General features: G+C 38.5%; 1 protein-coding gene across 4 annotated transcripts in view; it reads right to left on the bottom strand.

The window, feature by feature from the left end:
- The window catches only part of wt1b (WT1 transcription factor b), an 82672-nt gene that overhangs the window by 15930 nt on the left and 49493 nt on the right, over positions 1–17249 (bottom strand). For all 4 annotated transcript variants that reach the window (XM_020511050.2, XM_020511049.2, XM_020511052.2 and 1 more), the window contains exons 4-5: positions 14170–14272; positions 9913–10063 (exon numbers count right to left, since the gene is read on the bottom strand). In XM_020511050.2, the coding sequence (XP_020366639.1) occupies positions 9913–10063; positions 14170–14272 (254 nt within the window). The remainder of the gene's footprint in view (positions 1–9912; positions 10064–14169; positions 14273–17249) is intronic.

Here is a 17249-nt window from a genome sequence, read left to right on the forward strand (position 1 = left end):
GCAGAAAGAACCCGTATAGATGAAGGGATGCCTGATATTAGGCTGTCGCCCCATAAGGGGAGAGAATCCTGGCCTTTACAGGAGAAGACCGGGACTGGTCCAGCAGGGGTGCTGAAACAACCATGTTCCACCAACCCAGTAAGTACCACTTTTCATTCCACTGCAACTCACACAGTAACCCTGCTGTCAGTGGCACTCATTGGCACATCACTTCCAAAACCACAGGCTGGAAGAAGAGTCATACTGGGCTTGAAATATTAACTCTGTTTCACTCTTTGCAGATTGCCAAGCATGCTGAATTTCTTCTGCACTTTTTGTTTTTATTTCATATTTCCAGCATTTTACTTTTATTTGAGGGAAATACTTTAGAATTGCCAGAAATTGAGGACCCCCATTGGTCTGTGTCCATACAGTTCATGGCTCTCTCCCTTTAAAAGTCCTAACATCATTGGGTCCCTGAAGTCCCACCCTCCCAGGCTGAGTTACTTACCCCCACCCTATCCAACTGTGGGTCATGGCCATTTTTTTCTCCGACACCTACTTTCAATTTCCAAGATAATGGAAGGTAACGGTTGAGTTACTGCTCATCAGGAGGTGGTAGTTTGCAGCATCCACTTCTATGCATCGGTGAGGTCCCAAACTTCACTGATCCCATAGGCTTCGCACTTCCTCAGGTTCCACCCAAACTTCCTAAATGTGCCTGCACTGTCTACCTTTCCCACCCATTCCAGGCATTTGAGATGATCATGTCAACTTTGGTCATACACTGTTTCCTCCTTGAAACAAGCGTGCTCCTGACCGTGAACAAAACCCACCCCCTCTCATATGATCCCCCTTCCGATCCATGTTTTACTATATCCATCATTGCAGATATTGTTGGCACCTCTCAATATGGACCTAGGTGGAATTCAGGGGGACAACTTCCCTAATATTTTGAGACATGGCTGGCTGCTTACTGCACATGCAGTATTTCCTGTAGAAGCTGCTGGCACATGATGCAGGTGTGAGATTGACTTAGCACACTGCCATACATCAAGACATCCACCAGCAAGGCAACATGCCTGATTGTGTGACCCCCAAGGCAAGGCATGGATCCTGTGAGCATGCAGGTAGGCATTAAGTGAGTGAGCAAGCAAGCAGCCCAAAGATGCAGCCTGATCCAATCCCTCAACTGTGTGCCCGTCTTGTGTGCAAAGTGTCTTTGCAGCAGCCTTTCAATGCTAGATGCAGATGGGCACTGCAATGCAAATCTGTGCTTTGAGAGCACACTGTCAGTGTATCAGAGAGGTGCCATGTTGGTCATGAGGGGTTGACAAATGCTGGACGCTAATGTCTGTGGATGGGCCGTGCATGTGGCTGGAGCCCCTGGGTCATACCCTGAGGTGCAGTTTGTTCATACACAACATGGAGATTCTTCAGAGTAAGCATAAAGCTGAATTTTTCAGGTACCTGCTGTGGTTTCTGCATCAAATTTTCTCAATGTCTAGCTGGTTTGGTGCATTTGGTAAGATAGAAAGCAGAATTTTAATAAAGTGATTGTTCCTTTAAGACTCTAAGACATGAGGTCTCAGCCGCAGAAGTCGACCATTCACCCCATCAATTCAACTCCGCCATTCTATGAGATCATGGCTGAACTGATAATCCTCAATTTCACTTTCCTCCCTTTTCCCCATTACACTTGACTCCCTTACAGATTAAAAGAGTGTCTATTTCAACTTTGAAATATATTCAATGACCCAGCCTCAACAGCCCTCTGTGGTAAAGAATTCCACAGATTCACCACCCTCTGAAAAAAACACTTCTTCCTCATCTGTCTTAAATATGTGACACATCCAATTCTACCTTAAATGTCACCATAGCAAACTTTTCTGAAACCCCTTCCACTTTTGATCTCAAACCAGGCAAGTGTACATTGATTGCCTGATTAACATTCATCAGTATACATTTTGGAATTCCTACAGTTCTACCTGCTACAAGATCACCTTTGGAAAGTGAGCCATCAACTCACTGTGGAAGCTTGATGCTGAGATTGGGCAGATTAAATCACCTTGTGTGAAAATAGCTTCTCTGATCAAATCATCCCTCATTTTATATCACAAAGGACTTATGTCCATCACTTTTGGCTCTGAACAGTGCCTAGTCTATGCCAGATTACCTTGGAAGGTGACGCTGTCTCAAACGTTTTAGCAACAGGTAAAGCTATCTGTCTCATATTGATACTTTGCAGTGAACACACAGGTGCTTTTCACAAGTACTAGACTTCAACACGCCAAAAAGATGTTTTGCCTACCACTCAAATAAATAAGGTGATATAAAGTTTCAACGTTAGCTTGATGCAAGGTACATAGGCCATACATCCGAGTGACTGGTGGACTGGATCAAGCAGCATGTTCCATTGAACACAGAGATGTCGATTGTACTCAACTAGCCCATGTTTACAGGTCTCAGAATAACATGTCCAACATTAGATATGATTCTGCTGTTGGACAACATTTAATAAATAATCTGAACTGTTCTAAGAATTACATTGTAAACCAATCTAAAATTACCAACTGGCCTTGTAGTGTGATGCATCTGCATGTGCTAGAACCAAAGTATTTTAGTACATAAAACCCATAAAGCAAACCATGGAGCAAAAGAAATTTGTACACACATTGCAAATTTTTCATTGGGAAAGAGGTCGTGGAAAGTGCCAATCTGCTGCATTCCCATAGTAAAACTGTGCCCAATCAGGACCTACCTACCTGGTCTGAGAACTAAAATTGACAGACAACTTTTCTGGCTGTAACTTCTTGACAATGATAGTCCAACTATTCAGCAACTTCTCATGCTGTTTTCTTGTGCCCTAGTCTTGATGAGTATGACAAAAGTCTTCAGATTGGTTTTAGCAATGTTAAGCCTCATTGATTGCAAAGCACTTTGGGATCACCTGAGAGTGTGAAATGTTTTCTTTGTATTCCTAATTCTACTGAGTTGAAATCATGTTGAATAATCTTTAATCTGTGTGGAGCTTGTCTCAATGGATCAGATGTGGTCATAATCCACTATTGCTGCTTTGGATTAATGGCATCGACAAGGGAAGGGCTTAGAGTCAGTTGTCCCAGAACTAGATATGCATATGTTTTCCTTTTCATATTCTGGTTGTATTTTCATTTCTGTTCAATAATGTCTCTTAATTTACGTCTATTTCTTTCATTGAAGTCTTGGGAGAGAAATGATGTATGACCACAGGCGCAGACAGCAAGACTGAGGCCTCAAGGCACAATATGAAAACACAATGGACAATGCAAGTGTGACTGGGTCCCAGTGGAGGTCTTCATGTTAATAGAGAAATATGTTTTTGTTTCATAGTCAACACAACTGGAAGGATAGCAAACTTCCCCTGGAACTGTCAACAATTGTCCTAGATTTGAATCATCCACTGATATCTAATAGTTACAATTTACTAGATTTCCTGAAAGCAAATGATGCTGTCAATACCTTGCCACAAACTGTAGATATTTATTCCATTTGGGCTATCATGTCTGTGCTAGGTCTGTGAATAAGCTTTCTACTAAATTCCATTCCTCTCTCTTTTCCCCAATCTCCTTTTCTTATTTTTCAGTAATTATTCCGCTGAGTAGAATGGATTCTACTTCAAATGATGATAAAGTATTTAGCTTTCCAAAATTCTCAAGTAATTTCCTAATTTCTTCCTTATTTCTATTGCATTCATATTAATATACCCTCTAGATACTGACCACTGAGCAAGGGAAATATATTTTCTCAATTTACTTTACCATAGACTTCAATAAAATGTTGACCAAAGCATTCATCTCACAATATATTTGAACAAATGCTTTTTGATACTATCTTTTCTAGTTTGTAAAGGTACTCATTAAGACTATTCTATTTACATTATTGCACTACTGAAAATAACTAATGGGACTGTGAAATTTGCAGTTTCCTCTAAAAGCTGAACCATCACAAACAGTACAAAGATTAAGTGCGTAACCAACAGAGTAACATGTTGCAACAACTACTCTATTTGTAAGATCAGTTTTGTAAAAGAAAAATGATAACAACTTGTGCAAAGGGAGGACTAATCATCCCTTGCAGTTAAAATTAAAAATAAACATTGGTATGAGAATGGTCAAAAGTCACAAATAACTCATAGTGGAATGTTGCTCTGACAGCTTCAAGAGGAAATGCCAGTAGCGTGTGGAAAAACATTCCCATAAACTCATCACTTTCTGGAATTGGTAACGTCTAAATCTTCTGCACGGATGGTGAAACATTTTACTGACTATGCCCTACACCCACGACAGTGGATAAATTAGGGAGGGACCAAGAACATCAAATTTAACTGCTATGTAATCATCCTAAGAGTCAATTGAGCAATCTGTTGCTAGACGCTGCCAGCTCTGTTTGCTTTAATTTATACTAAAAATGTTTTAATATTCCTTATTGACTATTCATGTTCAAACAACCCACTACATAAAAAAGAACTCTACTGACCTCTTACCACTTCATTTCATTGTTCAGTGGGTAATTTTAAATTTATGGTTTCTAGTTAGCAACTCACTGACCAATGGAAATAATTTTTTTCTGTTTTGAAGCTGTCAGAACTTTCCAAAATGCTGAATGTCTCTATCAAATGTCTTCTTAACCTTCTTTATTCTAGTAAAAAGACCCCCTAATGGAACTTTCTCATCTCCAGCATCATCATAACAAATCGCTTTTGCAGCCTACCCAGGGCAATGACACAAATGGACTGGCATCCAGAACTAGACATAAGAGCAGCCTCACTAGAGATTGGTAGTTTGTTAATTATAAGTGTTGACTGATCTGAAGCATGCAGCTAGGTGGAATGGAGTTTCTGCTCTGAAGGTACCATTTTTAACCAGTCTCAGTTTCAGAGTTTGCCTTACATTGGTGGCTGCCTCAATGAATGTATGAACGGTTAAGAACAAAAGAGGCAGCAATAATCACCTGCTGTAGGATAACAATTGCATAATAATAGTGATTTAAAGAAAAGAGTAATTAGATTTTAATTTAAAATAGATTGCATAAAAATTCACACTCGTATCTTTCCTAATCATGTTGCACAAGAACATGAGAAGTAGGAGCAGGAATAAGCCATTTAGACCTCAAGTCTGACCTACCATGCAACAAGATCATGACTGATCTGCCCCAGACATAAACTTCTGTTTGTCCCAGCTTATGATAGCCCTCAACTCCCTGACATTTCAAAAATCTATCTACCTCCCCTTTAAATACTTTCACAACTCCACAACTCTCTGAGGTTGAAAATTGCAGATATTCACTACCCACTGGGAGATGAAATTATCTTCACATTTCAAGTTTAAATTAGTATTCCCTTATCCCGTAACTATGCCTTCTAATTTGAGATTTCATCACTAGTGGAGATATCCTCTCAATATCTACACTGTCAAGCCCTGTCAGAATCTTGTCTGTTTCAATAAGATCATCTCTAACTCTTCTAAAATCAATAAATAAAGGCCTAACTTATCAAAACCTTCATCCCAGGAATTAGCCTAGTGAATCTGCTTTTGAACTGCTTCCAATGTCTGGATTCAGGGTCCAAAATTATACACAGTACCTCAGGTTTGGCCTCACCAACACCCAGTACAGTTGTAACAAGATTTCCATATTTTTAAACTCCCATCCCCTACCAGTGAATAGCAAAATCCATTTACCTTCTTAATTACTTGCTGCACCAGCATGCTAACTTTTTTGTATTTCGTGCAGAAGAGCATCCAGAAACCTTTGTGCTGCAATATTTTGGGGATTCTCCATGTAAGTGAGGGTCTGCCTTTTGATTCTTCCTACCAAAATGCATGACCTCACACTTTCCTCCATTAAATTCCATCTGCCAAGTTTTTGCCCACTGATTCAACGAATCTATTTCCCTTTGTCGATTCCTTTTGTCCTTATCACAACATGCCCTCCCACCTATTTTTGTACCATTGGCAAACTTGGATTTATTACACTGCTGCCTCCTCCAAGTCATAGAGTAAAACAACATGGAAACAGGTCCTTTGGCCCAAATTGGTCCATGCTGACCATGGTATCCACTCAGATAGTTCCAATTGCTCGCATTTGGTCCATATCCTCCCCATCCATATACCTATCCAAATGCTTATTAAATGTTGCTATAGTAGTGCCTCAACCACTTTCTCTGGCAGCCGATTCCATATATGTAGCACTCTCTGTATGAAGAAGTTGCCCCTCAAGTCCTTCTTAAATCTTTCCCCTCTCATCTTAAACCTATGCCCTCTAGTTTTCAATTCCCCATCCTTGGGAAAAATACTATATGCATTCATCCTATCTATGCCCCTCATATACCTCAATAAGGTCACCTCTCATTCTCCAACGTTCCAAGGAATAAAGTCCTATCCTGGCCAACCTCTTACTATAACTCAGGCCTACTAGTCCTGGCAACATCCTTGTAAATCTTCTTTGCACACTTTCCAGTTTAACTACATCTTTCCTATTAACAGGGTGGCCAAAACTGTACACAATACTCCAAGTGCAGCTTCACCAACGACTTATACAACTGTAACATAACGTCCCAACTCCTATACTCAATGCCTCAACCGATGAAGGCCAGCATACTAAATGCCTTCTTCACCACTCTGTCTACCTATGACCCTGCTTTCAACGAACTATGTACTTGTACTGCTAGGTCCCTCTGTTCCACAATACTCCTCAGGACCTTACCATTTACTGTATAAGTCCTACCTTAGTTTGAATTTCCAAAGTACAACACCTTACACTTCTCTGCATAGAATATAGATATTAAATAATTGAGGTTCTGGGACTGTTCTTGTGGCATTCCATTAGTTATGTCTTTCCAACCTGAAAAAGACACATTGATCCTGACTGTCTGTCTTCTATGTGTTAACCAATCCTCAATCCATGCTAATACATTACCCCAATACTGTGAGCTCCAATCTTGTGTAACAACCTTTTATATTGCACGATGTCAAATTTGGAAATTCAAATTCACTACCTCAGCTGGTTCCCCTTTCTCAACTTTGCTTGTCATATCCTCAAAGATCTCTAGTAAATTTGTTGACATGATTTCCCATTCACAAAACTATATTGACTCTGTTTGAATGCGTTAAGCTTCTCTAAATGTCCCGATATTTCTTTCTTAATAATGGACTCTAGAATTCTCCCATTAACAGATGTTAGGTCAATTGACTTATTGCTTCTTACTTTCAGTCTTCTTCCCCTCTTAAACAGAGATGTTAGCAGTTTTTGTCACATTAGTGGTTTCCAATCTGTTGAAACCCTTCCAGAATTGAGTGAGTTCTGGAATATTTCAACCAATGCCTTCACTATCTCAGCAGTTACTTCCTTTAAAACCCTTGGATGCAAGCCATCAGGTCCTGGTGACTTGCCTCCCTTTGGTCCCATTAGTTTGTCAAATATTTTGTATCTCATGACAGAGACAAAATAGATTAAAAAAGAGAAAACAAGGCTGAGTGCTTGACATGGTTGGAATGCACTTGATCATTTAGATTACATCACAAATCATATAATTACTGTGTGAAGTGAAATCGTAAATGTGTTCATGAACTTATTTATGATTTTAGTACAGAAGAAATGCCCTTCTCATAAGTGCAAAAAACGATGATTTATGAATACCAAACAAACACGAGCGCATTTGCATTCTCACTCCAGTTATTTTTCTTTTGAACTGATACATATAGTATTTCCAGCTTGTCAGCAAGCTTATTCCATTTGATTTTCCCACTAGAGTTCTTACTTCCTGATATGACAGTATTTTTCATGTCTTGCCAGTACTTATTATTGCTGCAGCCATTGATTCTCATCAACCAAATGGTGCTCATAATGACAGAAGATTATTTTCTTCTCTTCTGTATGATTTTAATATTAGATTTCAGTTGTTGCTCATAGCAAGACAGTGCTTTACCAATTAATAAAAAACTCCACTATGTTTGTTTATGATCCTCTTGTAGCAAGTACATAAAGAACAGATCTTGGCCAGTCATATAATGTGATAAATAAAGCTGTCTTTTGGGTAAGGAGATTGGGATTTTATCATTGGCAGGCATTTAAACCATTAATGGCCATACGTTTTTTTAGACATTTGGCGAAATTTCAAATAGGAAATTTGGATTTCAAGGTAATATGTCCCAAATCTCCCATATACTGGAAACAATCCTGGATAAATATCTCCATTCATGAGGCAACAATAACTCACTTCTACCTTTGTCACTCATGAATTATTTGTGGAGATATTTATCGTATTACCATAACATATTCTACTTAGAACACTTGGGTAGATTTACAACTCAGTGCTACAGCCCAGGAATATCAGCTGAAATGGTTTTTGATGTCACCTTGCCCTTGAGATGCGTACTTATGGAAATATAGTTTTTATTTTTATTGGTGATTCCCCAAATAAGCATTATAAATTACATCCCATCCTTTTCAGTGAGCGACAGTGGGAGGGTGCTGAGTGGAGTACCAGGAATTGTTTCTTTGTTATTCCTACTGTTTCTATTTTCTAATTGCAAATAGAATGGTAAAAATTGTAGATGATACTAGATTAGAAAGCAGCCTTGAAACACCTAAATGGGACTTCTAAACATTAAATGGCAGATAAATTTAATATGGATTAGTATCTATTGGATAAATGAATGAGCATTATATTGAAATAGTTAAGGGTAAAGTTAAAAAGAAATGTTGGGACTTTTCAAGGCCTAAAATTCAGCATCTCCAGTAACCACGAGAAAACAAACAACAAAGCAAATTGTATTCAAACTGTGTTGTGTCTTAATCAGAACAATATTAAAAACTGCAAGGAAAGACTTACATTTACATAGTGCATTAAATAACCTCAGGATGTCCTAAAGCCCTTTACAGCCATGAAATACTTTTGAAGTTGTAATGTCTTCAGGTAGGGAAATGCGGCAATCAATTTACAGGCACCCACAAATGACAATGTAATAATAGTTAAGTAATCTGTTCTCTGTGATGTTCAATGAAAGATAAACGTTGGTAGGGACATAAGGGAAAACGTCCCTGATCTTCTTCAGTATAATACTATAGGATGTTTCACTGCCATATAAGAGAGCAGAGGGGCTTTAGTTTAACTTCTTATTCAATAGTATAGGACTCCCATGGCACAGCATGAAGGTGTCAGCTGATAGAGCTATAACTATGAGACCAGTTCTAACCACTCATTTAGAGGAATCATCAAATTACGGCAATGATGAGTCACTGGACAGATTACTAACAATGTATGACTGGATTGATTATAGGGTTTGGAGAAAACCAGATCTGAGCCTTTAAAAGAGGCAAAGGAGAAGTGACCTGGAATTGCATTAAATGATGCAGGAAGGTAAATGCAGGCCACTTTGAATGAAACCATAACTTCAAGAACACATGCTCCAAACAGCAAAATTTAGTTCTGATGTTTGGAAATTCTTTTGTAATTAAAGAGAGTCAATACATGTGCGATGTATTTTAAACCAATGGAGTGTGCAGCTGATTGCCCTTACCTTCAGTCAGGAGTTGACCATAATTGTAAGGCATCAGCTTCCTTTACATTGGGCCAGTGAGCCTCCTTACAAAAGGTCTTTCCAAGACAGGAGTGTTAGACAGAATATCCACTTCACGGACCCTTATCATAAGCTTAAAAGAGCCGAGCTGAAAGGGATGTGAACTAAATTCCACTCAAATTATTGGTTCTATCTTCTTTCCCTCTAGATTTTCTGTCATCTCTGGCTTCCAAAATTTTAGGAACTTCCTGCATCCAATAACTTTTAGGTATAATTGGCACAAATGATCCACAGAAGCTATTAAATATTTGTATTGCCTGTGCTTGTAAATTATAGAAATCAACTGAGTTTGCTGGCATCATGCTGCCATTACCTGTATGTTTCCTGCTGTGCATCTGCAGGTGGGAGAGTTTGAAGTAGCGTTTATTACACCCAGGATAAGGACACATGAATGGACGCTTTTCGTTGGCTTCTGCGTTTGCTCTGACAATGGTTGGTGCAACTCCCGGGACTCTCCGAACATCCTGAAACAAGAAACACAAACAAAGATTAGACCGACTTTGGTCAAGTTAACAATGTTTCAGCTCATCTCTACCCTTGGTACATTGGAAATAAAATGAATTAGGGTATAATTTTGCATTGTAGTATTTAAATCTCAAAAATGTGAAGCTAGCTTGTTTGACACAAAGATTCAACAGAAGCATATCTAACCTTTTTTTTACAGTCAGTGAATCTTACAGCACAGAGAGACCATTCGACCATCATGTCTGTGCCATCTCTTTGTAAGATGTATCCAATCAGTCCCACTTTCCCAGAAATATTTACACAAACCCTACATATCTGTTTCCTTTTTATTATCTAATTTTCTTTTGAAAGTTACTGTTGAATTTTCTCCACAGTCCTGGCATCGTGGCCCCTTTCAGGTAGTGCATTCCAGACACAACTCATTGCTGCATAACAGTTTTGCTCCTCATATCCTCTTTGTTTTCCCAGGGAAACAGTGTCCATAACATGATAGAATTTAGAATTCTGATGGAAAGGAGAAAGTTGAGTGGGCAATAACTGTTAAACTTAATTAAGATTTGTGAAAGGAGTTTAGCAGCAAAGACAGTCGAGGAACAATGGCAGATATTTAAGAAAATAGTCTGTGATTAACAACAAATGTACATCCCAGTGAGAAAGAAGGATTCTAATAAGGAGACAAACCATCCATGGTTAACCATGCAAGTTCAGGATAGCATCAAATTGGATAAAAAAAAGTACGTTGTGGCAAAAATCAGTGGTATGTCAGAGGAATGGGAAAGGTTTAAAAACCAATGAGATAACCAAAAAAAATTACAAAGATGGAGAAGGTAAACTTTGAGGGTAAACTTGCAAGTTACACCAAGTCGAACATTAACAGCTTCTTTAAAAAGGCAGAGGGGGGCTAAAATTAACATGAGCCCCTTAGAGAATGAGGATTGGGAAATAATAATGCAGAACCAGGAAATGGCTGAGGAGTTGAATAAATACATTGCATCAGTCTTCACAGTAGAAGTTACTTGTAATATTCCAAAAATACTAACTAATCGAGGGGCAAAAGCAAAGAAAATTGCTAAGGAAGAGTCACTGGACCCAAAACGTTAACTCCGATGTTTTCTTCACAGGTGCTGCCAGACCTGCTGAGTTTTTCCAGCAACTTCTGTTTTTGCTCCTGATTTACAGCATCCGCAGATCTTTCGGTTTTTAATGAGGAAATTACCATGATAGCTACAACTTAAAAAAACTACCCTGGAAACTAAATGGGGGTAAAGACTGATAGATCCCCTGGACATGATGCCATGCTTCCTTGGATATTAAAAGAAGTTGCTATGGAGATAGAGGATGCACTGGTAGTAATTTTCCAAGTGTCCTTAGATTCTGGAAAATGCCAAAAAATTGCCAATGTGACATATTTGCTTATAACGTGAAGGAGAGTTTATAAAGACAGGCAACTATATGCCAATAAGCTTTACATTCATTATTGAGAAAATGTTAGAGTCTATTATAAAAGATGTAATAGCAGAGCATTTAGAAATATGTAATATGATCAAGCAGAGTCAGCATGACTTCATGAAGGGGAAATTAGACCTAGCAAGTGTATTAGAATTCCTTGAGGGGGTAACAAGCAGGATAAATGAAAGAGAAACAGCGGATGTAATATACTTAGATTTTCAGAAGACATTTGATAAGGTTAGTACATGTTAGGCTATTAAATAGGTGAGAGTTTGTGGTATTAGAGGCAGTATATTAGTATGGATACAGGATTGCTTAACTAATAAAAACCAGTGAGTTAGGGCAAGGAGGACATTTTCAGGATAACAACCTGGTGGAGAGCCACAGGGATCAACGCTGAGGCCACAGTTATTTGCATTATATGTTATTGACTTGAATGAGGAAAGTGAATGCACTATAGCCAAGTTTGCAGAATTCACAAAAATGGGTGGGAATGCAAGAGCTGGGGATGACACAGAGAACTGAGAAAGTTACAGGCAGGTTAAAGGTGTGGGCAAAAACTTAGCAGATCGAACATTATGTGGGAAAACGTGAGGTCCCATACTGGTAAGAAAAATAGAAGGAATAATTACTTTTGAAATGGAAAAAGACAGATTTTTAATCAGTAAGGGAATCAATAGTTATGATAATAAGACAGTTGAGGATCAGCTATGACCTCACTGAAAGGCAAAACAGATTTGATGGGGTGAATTGTTTCCTTCTGCTCCCATGTTTTACAGTCTTATGGTGGGCAATTATTCTAAATCCCTGTTCTCTGGTCATTGCCCTCCTGTAAGTGGAAATATTTTATCCTCTTTACTCCATAAACCCTTCAAGATATTGAACACATCTATCAAGTCTCCTCCTAACTTTCTGTGCTCTAGGTAAATTATCTCAGCTTCTCTGGTCTCTCACTTTATTGAAGTCCATTTATTCAGGTTAATGAATAGCCACAATATTGGAACTCTTCTGACACCTGTTCTAATGCATTTTTTTGTTGTCATAATGTATTAATACATTTGTGACATTTGTAACCCTAGAGATAAAGCATAAAATGCATCAGTACATCCATTCATTTAATAGGTGAAGCCTGCCATTCAGTACCCTTGGCCCCTACCACTCTGTGACATCAGATGTCTGCCTAATATTTGGACCTGTTATGACAATCAAAAAGATACATGATTCCTTCTTAACATCTGAACAAGGCCATTTGGAATCAGTAGTTTGCTACTAAATTAAGGTTGATAATATGAGGGGTTCACTACTGACAGAATTTTTACATAGAATCTTAAACACACTGAGGACTATGGATAAAGTGGCAGATTCAAGCCCACACCTCTTCATACAGTGAGCTGCTAACTGTAACCAAGAACAAAGAAAATCAGATGATGTGTCAACATTCTGAGACGAAAAAAAAGCCTTTATGTTTGGTTGAAAAGTAACATATTCTATGGGAGGCCATAGAGAAGGGATTAGATGTAACTTCTTGTTAGCAATACGATTCTTATGCATAATATGGAAATTTTGGGGCATTTAAGGAATCCAATTGGCCCAGTGTGTCCATGCCAGCCAAAACAAGTTATTCAAGTAGATCTCATCTTTCAGCTCTTGTCTGTAGCCCTGTACATTGCATTGCGTCTCCTGCATAACCAATTTTTTTTAATGAAATACGAAGTTCTGCCTCTGAGACCCTTTCAGGCAGTGACTTCTCTGGGTGAAAAATTACTCAAATCGCCTCTAATCCTTTTACCAATTACTTTAAGTCTAAGTTCTCCAGCATATTGACCTCTCTGATAATGGAAATAGATTCTTCCTATCCATTCTATCTGGGCCTCATATACTTTTAAACACCTCAATTAAATCTCGCTCCTGCCTTCTCTGCTTTGAGAAAACAAAGGAAATTATGTTTTTTTTAGAAGGCATGTTACTTTACAAGTCCTTATGATATATAATCTAAAATTATTGAGTATTCCTGTAATATTCATAGTCAAAGAACTCATCTGTGGGGCCCAATATACTATCTGTTTGGAAAAATATAGAATAAAATTATATTGTGGCAGCAGGGTCAACGATTTGTCACTTCAGTTTCTATTGAAAGAAATGGCATACAGATAGAAGCATGCTAGACAGTGAGGGTATTAATCAGGATGTCCCTATGTGAGAGGAAACCATGAATAATGTTTTATCAGTTTGTAATATATCAGAGAACAAGGTTCACTGATAGGATATTATAATGATTAATATAAAGTACTACAAATGCAGATAAAATCAGTACTGATTGAAATTATTTTGCCAACTCCTCAAACATATACAGCAGGTAAGGCTGATGGTTGTAAACCTTCAAATTGCTGCCACCTTGGCTGGTTTTCAGTGTGAGTCTTAAGCAAATGATAGAACGAGTGTTGAATCCACATTTTTTCAACCTGTTGATAGAAAACAGAATCTCCTTTGCCCTGCTCCTGTAGTGTTGAAAAAATCTTAAATTAGAACCATCTGTATACATGAGTGGTTTGTGTAGTCCAGTCTGCTTTCACAAGGTCAGATGCAAAGGTTTAACTTTCTTGAAAGACTGTAACAGATGCATATGTGGGAAGAAAGAAATATTGCCATCACTCACCTGAAGCCCTCTGAACACCCCATGTGTATGTATCCTGTATTGTGTGCTACAGCTGTATAACATAGGGGCATTGTGATTGTCAGTCTCGTATCCTGTCGCGTGGCTGTAAGGATAGTAAGAACAAAATGATTCTCAGTAATCATATTCTCCATCTGCTGGAATTTGGCATTGCATGCTGGCATTTATTACCTTAATAGATGAATGTACAATACTATAAGAAAACTGTAATTTTAACATTAGCCATAAAACATTTTGAGATTCCAATGAAACACATTTTTTAAGTTGTAGTCACGGTTGTTCTCAAAGGAAACAGCAGTCAATTGGCACATAGCAAGCTCCCTCAAATAGTAGTGTGATAATTGACCAGATAATCTGTTCGAGATATTGGTTGCAGGATAAATATTGGCCACGACACCAAGGAGAACTCCTAACTGTTCTTCAAATAGTGCGATGGAATCTTTTACGTCAATACAGCCCATATGATTCAACAAAAATTCCAGAAGCTATTCCAGGTGCCAGTCCACAAAATATCAGATTTACTGGATTAGATTTCATCACTTGTTTGTCATGAGTTTTGAGCTCCCAGTACTCTGGCTTACTGTTTCAATATTGTGTATTACACTACCGTGCACAAGTAGATGCTGTGAGATTGTCATTTTGAGAATATGAAGTGCACATAAAGTTAAGAAAAAATCTTTAAGAGATTTCATTTGCCTTAGATGTACCTGCACTTCGGAGGGTAGCAAGTTGCCTTTGCAAGAGAGAGTTGTGGGTCAATCCTGCTTCAACATCTCAAATATAAAATCCGTAAAGGCATTCCAATGTTGTCTTTTAAATGAGATGTTAAACCAAGACTCCATTCACACTCTTAATGGAAGGTGAAGGATCCCATAACACTATTTTAAAACAGAGCAGTTCTACCTAGTGTTAATTGATTTTAAGTTTCCAAACATAGACTGGGACTACCATAGTGTTAAGGACTTGGATTGTGAAGAATTTGTGAAATGCATTCAAGAAAATTTTCTTTATCAATGTCTACACATTGTACACATCTACACATGTACCAACTAGAGAAGGAACAAAACTTAACCTCTTGGGAAATAAGGCAGGACAGTGACTGAAGTGTTAGTGGGAGAACACTTTGGGACCAGTGAACATAGTTTCAAAACAGTTATGGAAAAGGAAAGGTCTTGTATAAAAGTTAAAGTTCTTAGTTCGAGTAAGGCAAATTTTCAAAAGTTGATTGGAGTAGACTGTTCGCAGGTAAAGGGATGACTAGCAATGGGAGGCTTTCAAAAGTGCGATAACAAGAGTTCAGAAGCATTATGTTCCTTTTAGAGCGAAGGGTAAGGCTGGTAAGAGTAAGGAACCAAAGTTGAATAAAGATAATGAGGCTCTGGTCAAGAATAAGAAGGAGGCATATATTGACAACTGGGAACAAGTGAGTCCTTTGAAGAGTATAACATGTGTAAGGGCATTCTTAAGAGGGAAATCAGGAGGTCAAAAAGCGAATATAAGGCAGCCTTGGCAGATAAGGTTAAGGATAATCCAAAGAAATTCTACAAGTACATTAAAAGCAGAAGATCAACTGGGGAGAGAGTAAGGTCCCTTACCGATCAATGAGGTCGTTTATACATAGAACCACGTGAGATGGGAGTGATACTAAACAAATATTGCGTGTCAGGTTTTACTGTGGAGAAAGACATTGAGGCTAGTGAACTCAGGGAAATAAATATTGATGTCTTGAAAACAGTCCACATTACAGAAGAGGAGGTGCTGGGGTCTTAAAAAAAACATAAAGGTATATAAATCACCAGGACCTGATCAAGTGTATAACAGGACTTTGTGGGAAGTTAGGGAAGAAATTGCAGGTGCCTTAGCAGAGATATTTGTATCATCTACAGCTACAGATGAGGTGCTGGAGGACTGGAGGGTGGCTAATGTTGTGCCTTCCTTTAAGAAAGGCTGTAAGGAGAAGCCTGGGAACTATAGACAGGCGAGTCTGACATCAGTGGTGGGTAAGTTGTTGGAGGGGCTTCTGAGAGATAGGATTTTAATGCATTTGGAGAGGCAAAAACTGATTAGGGATAGTCAGCATGTTTTGTGCATGAGAAATCATGTCTCACAAACTTGATTGAGTATTTTTGAGGACATAACTTAAAAGATTGATGAGGCCAGAGCAATAGATGTTGTCTAAATGGATTTTAGTATAGCACTTGACATGGTTCCGCAAAGTAGACTGATTATTAAAGTTGATCACATGGGATTCAGGGAGAGATTGCCAATTGGATACAAAATTGGCTTGATAGTAGGAGACAGAGAATGGTGATAGAGGGTTGTTTTTTGGACTGGACACCTGTGACCAGAGTTGTTCCACAAGGATCAGTTCTAGGTCCACTGTTGTTTGTCATTTATATAAACAATTTGGAAGGGAATTTAGGAGGCATGAATGACACCAAAATTGATGGTAGAGCCAACAGTGAGGAAGGTTATCTAAGATAACAAAGGGACCTTAATCAATTGGGCTGAAGGACTGAGGAATGGCAAATGGAGTTTAATTTAGATAAATGTGAGGTATTGTATTTTAGTAAAACAAACAATGACAGGACTTATACAGTTCATGGTAGGACCCTGCGTAGTATTGTTGAACAGACAGACCTAGGCATTCAGGTATTTAGTTCTTTGAAAGTTGCATCACAGGTAGACAGGGTAATTAAGAAGGCATCTAGCACACTCGCCTTCATTGCTCAGACCTTTGAGTATAGGTGTTGGGATGTCACGTTGGGATGTACAGGATGTTGGTGAGGCCACTTTTGGAGTACTGTGTACAGTTCTGGTCACCCTGCTACAGGAGGATTTTATTAAATTGGAGATGGTTCAGAAAAGATTTACCAGGATGTTGCCGGGAATGGAGGTTTTGGGTTATAAAAATAGGCTGGGTCATTTTTCACTATAACATAGAAGGTTGAGAGGTGACCTTATAGAGGTTTATAAAGTCATGAGGGGCATAGATAAGGCAAATAGCAGAGGTCTTTTCCCTGGGGTGAGGGAACTCAAAACTAGAGAGCATATTTTTAAGG

This window comes from Rhincodon typus, chromosome 17 (genome assembly GCF_021869965.1).
Source record: "Rhincodon typus isolate 14 chromosome 17, sRhiTyp1.1, whole genome shotgun sequence".
Classification (NCBI taxonomy): Eukaryota; Metazoa; Chordata; class Chondrichthyes; order Orectolobiformes; family Rhincodontidae; genus Rhincodon; species Rhincodon typus.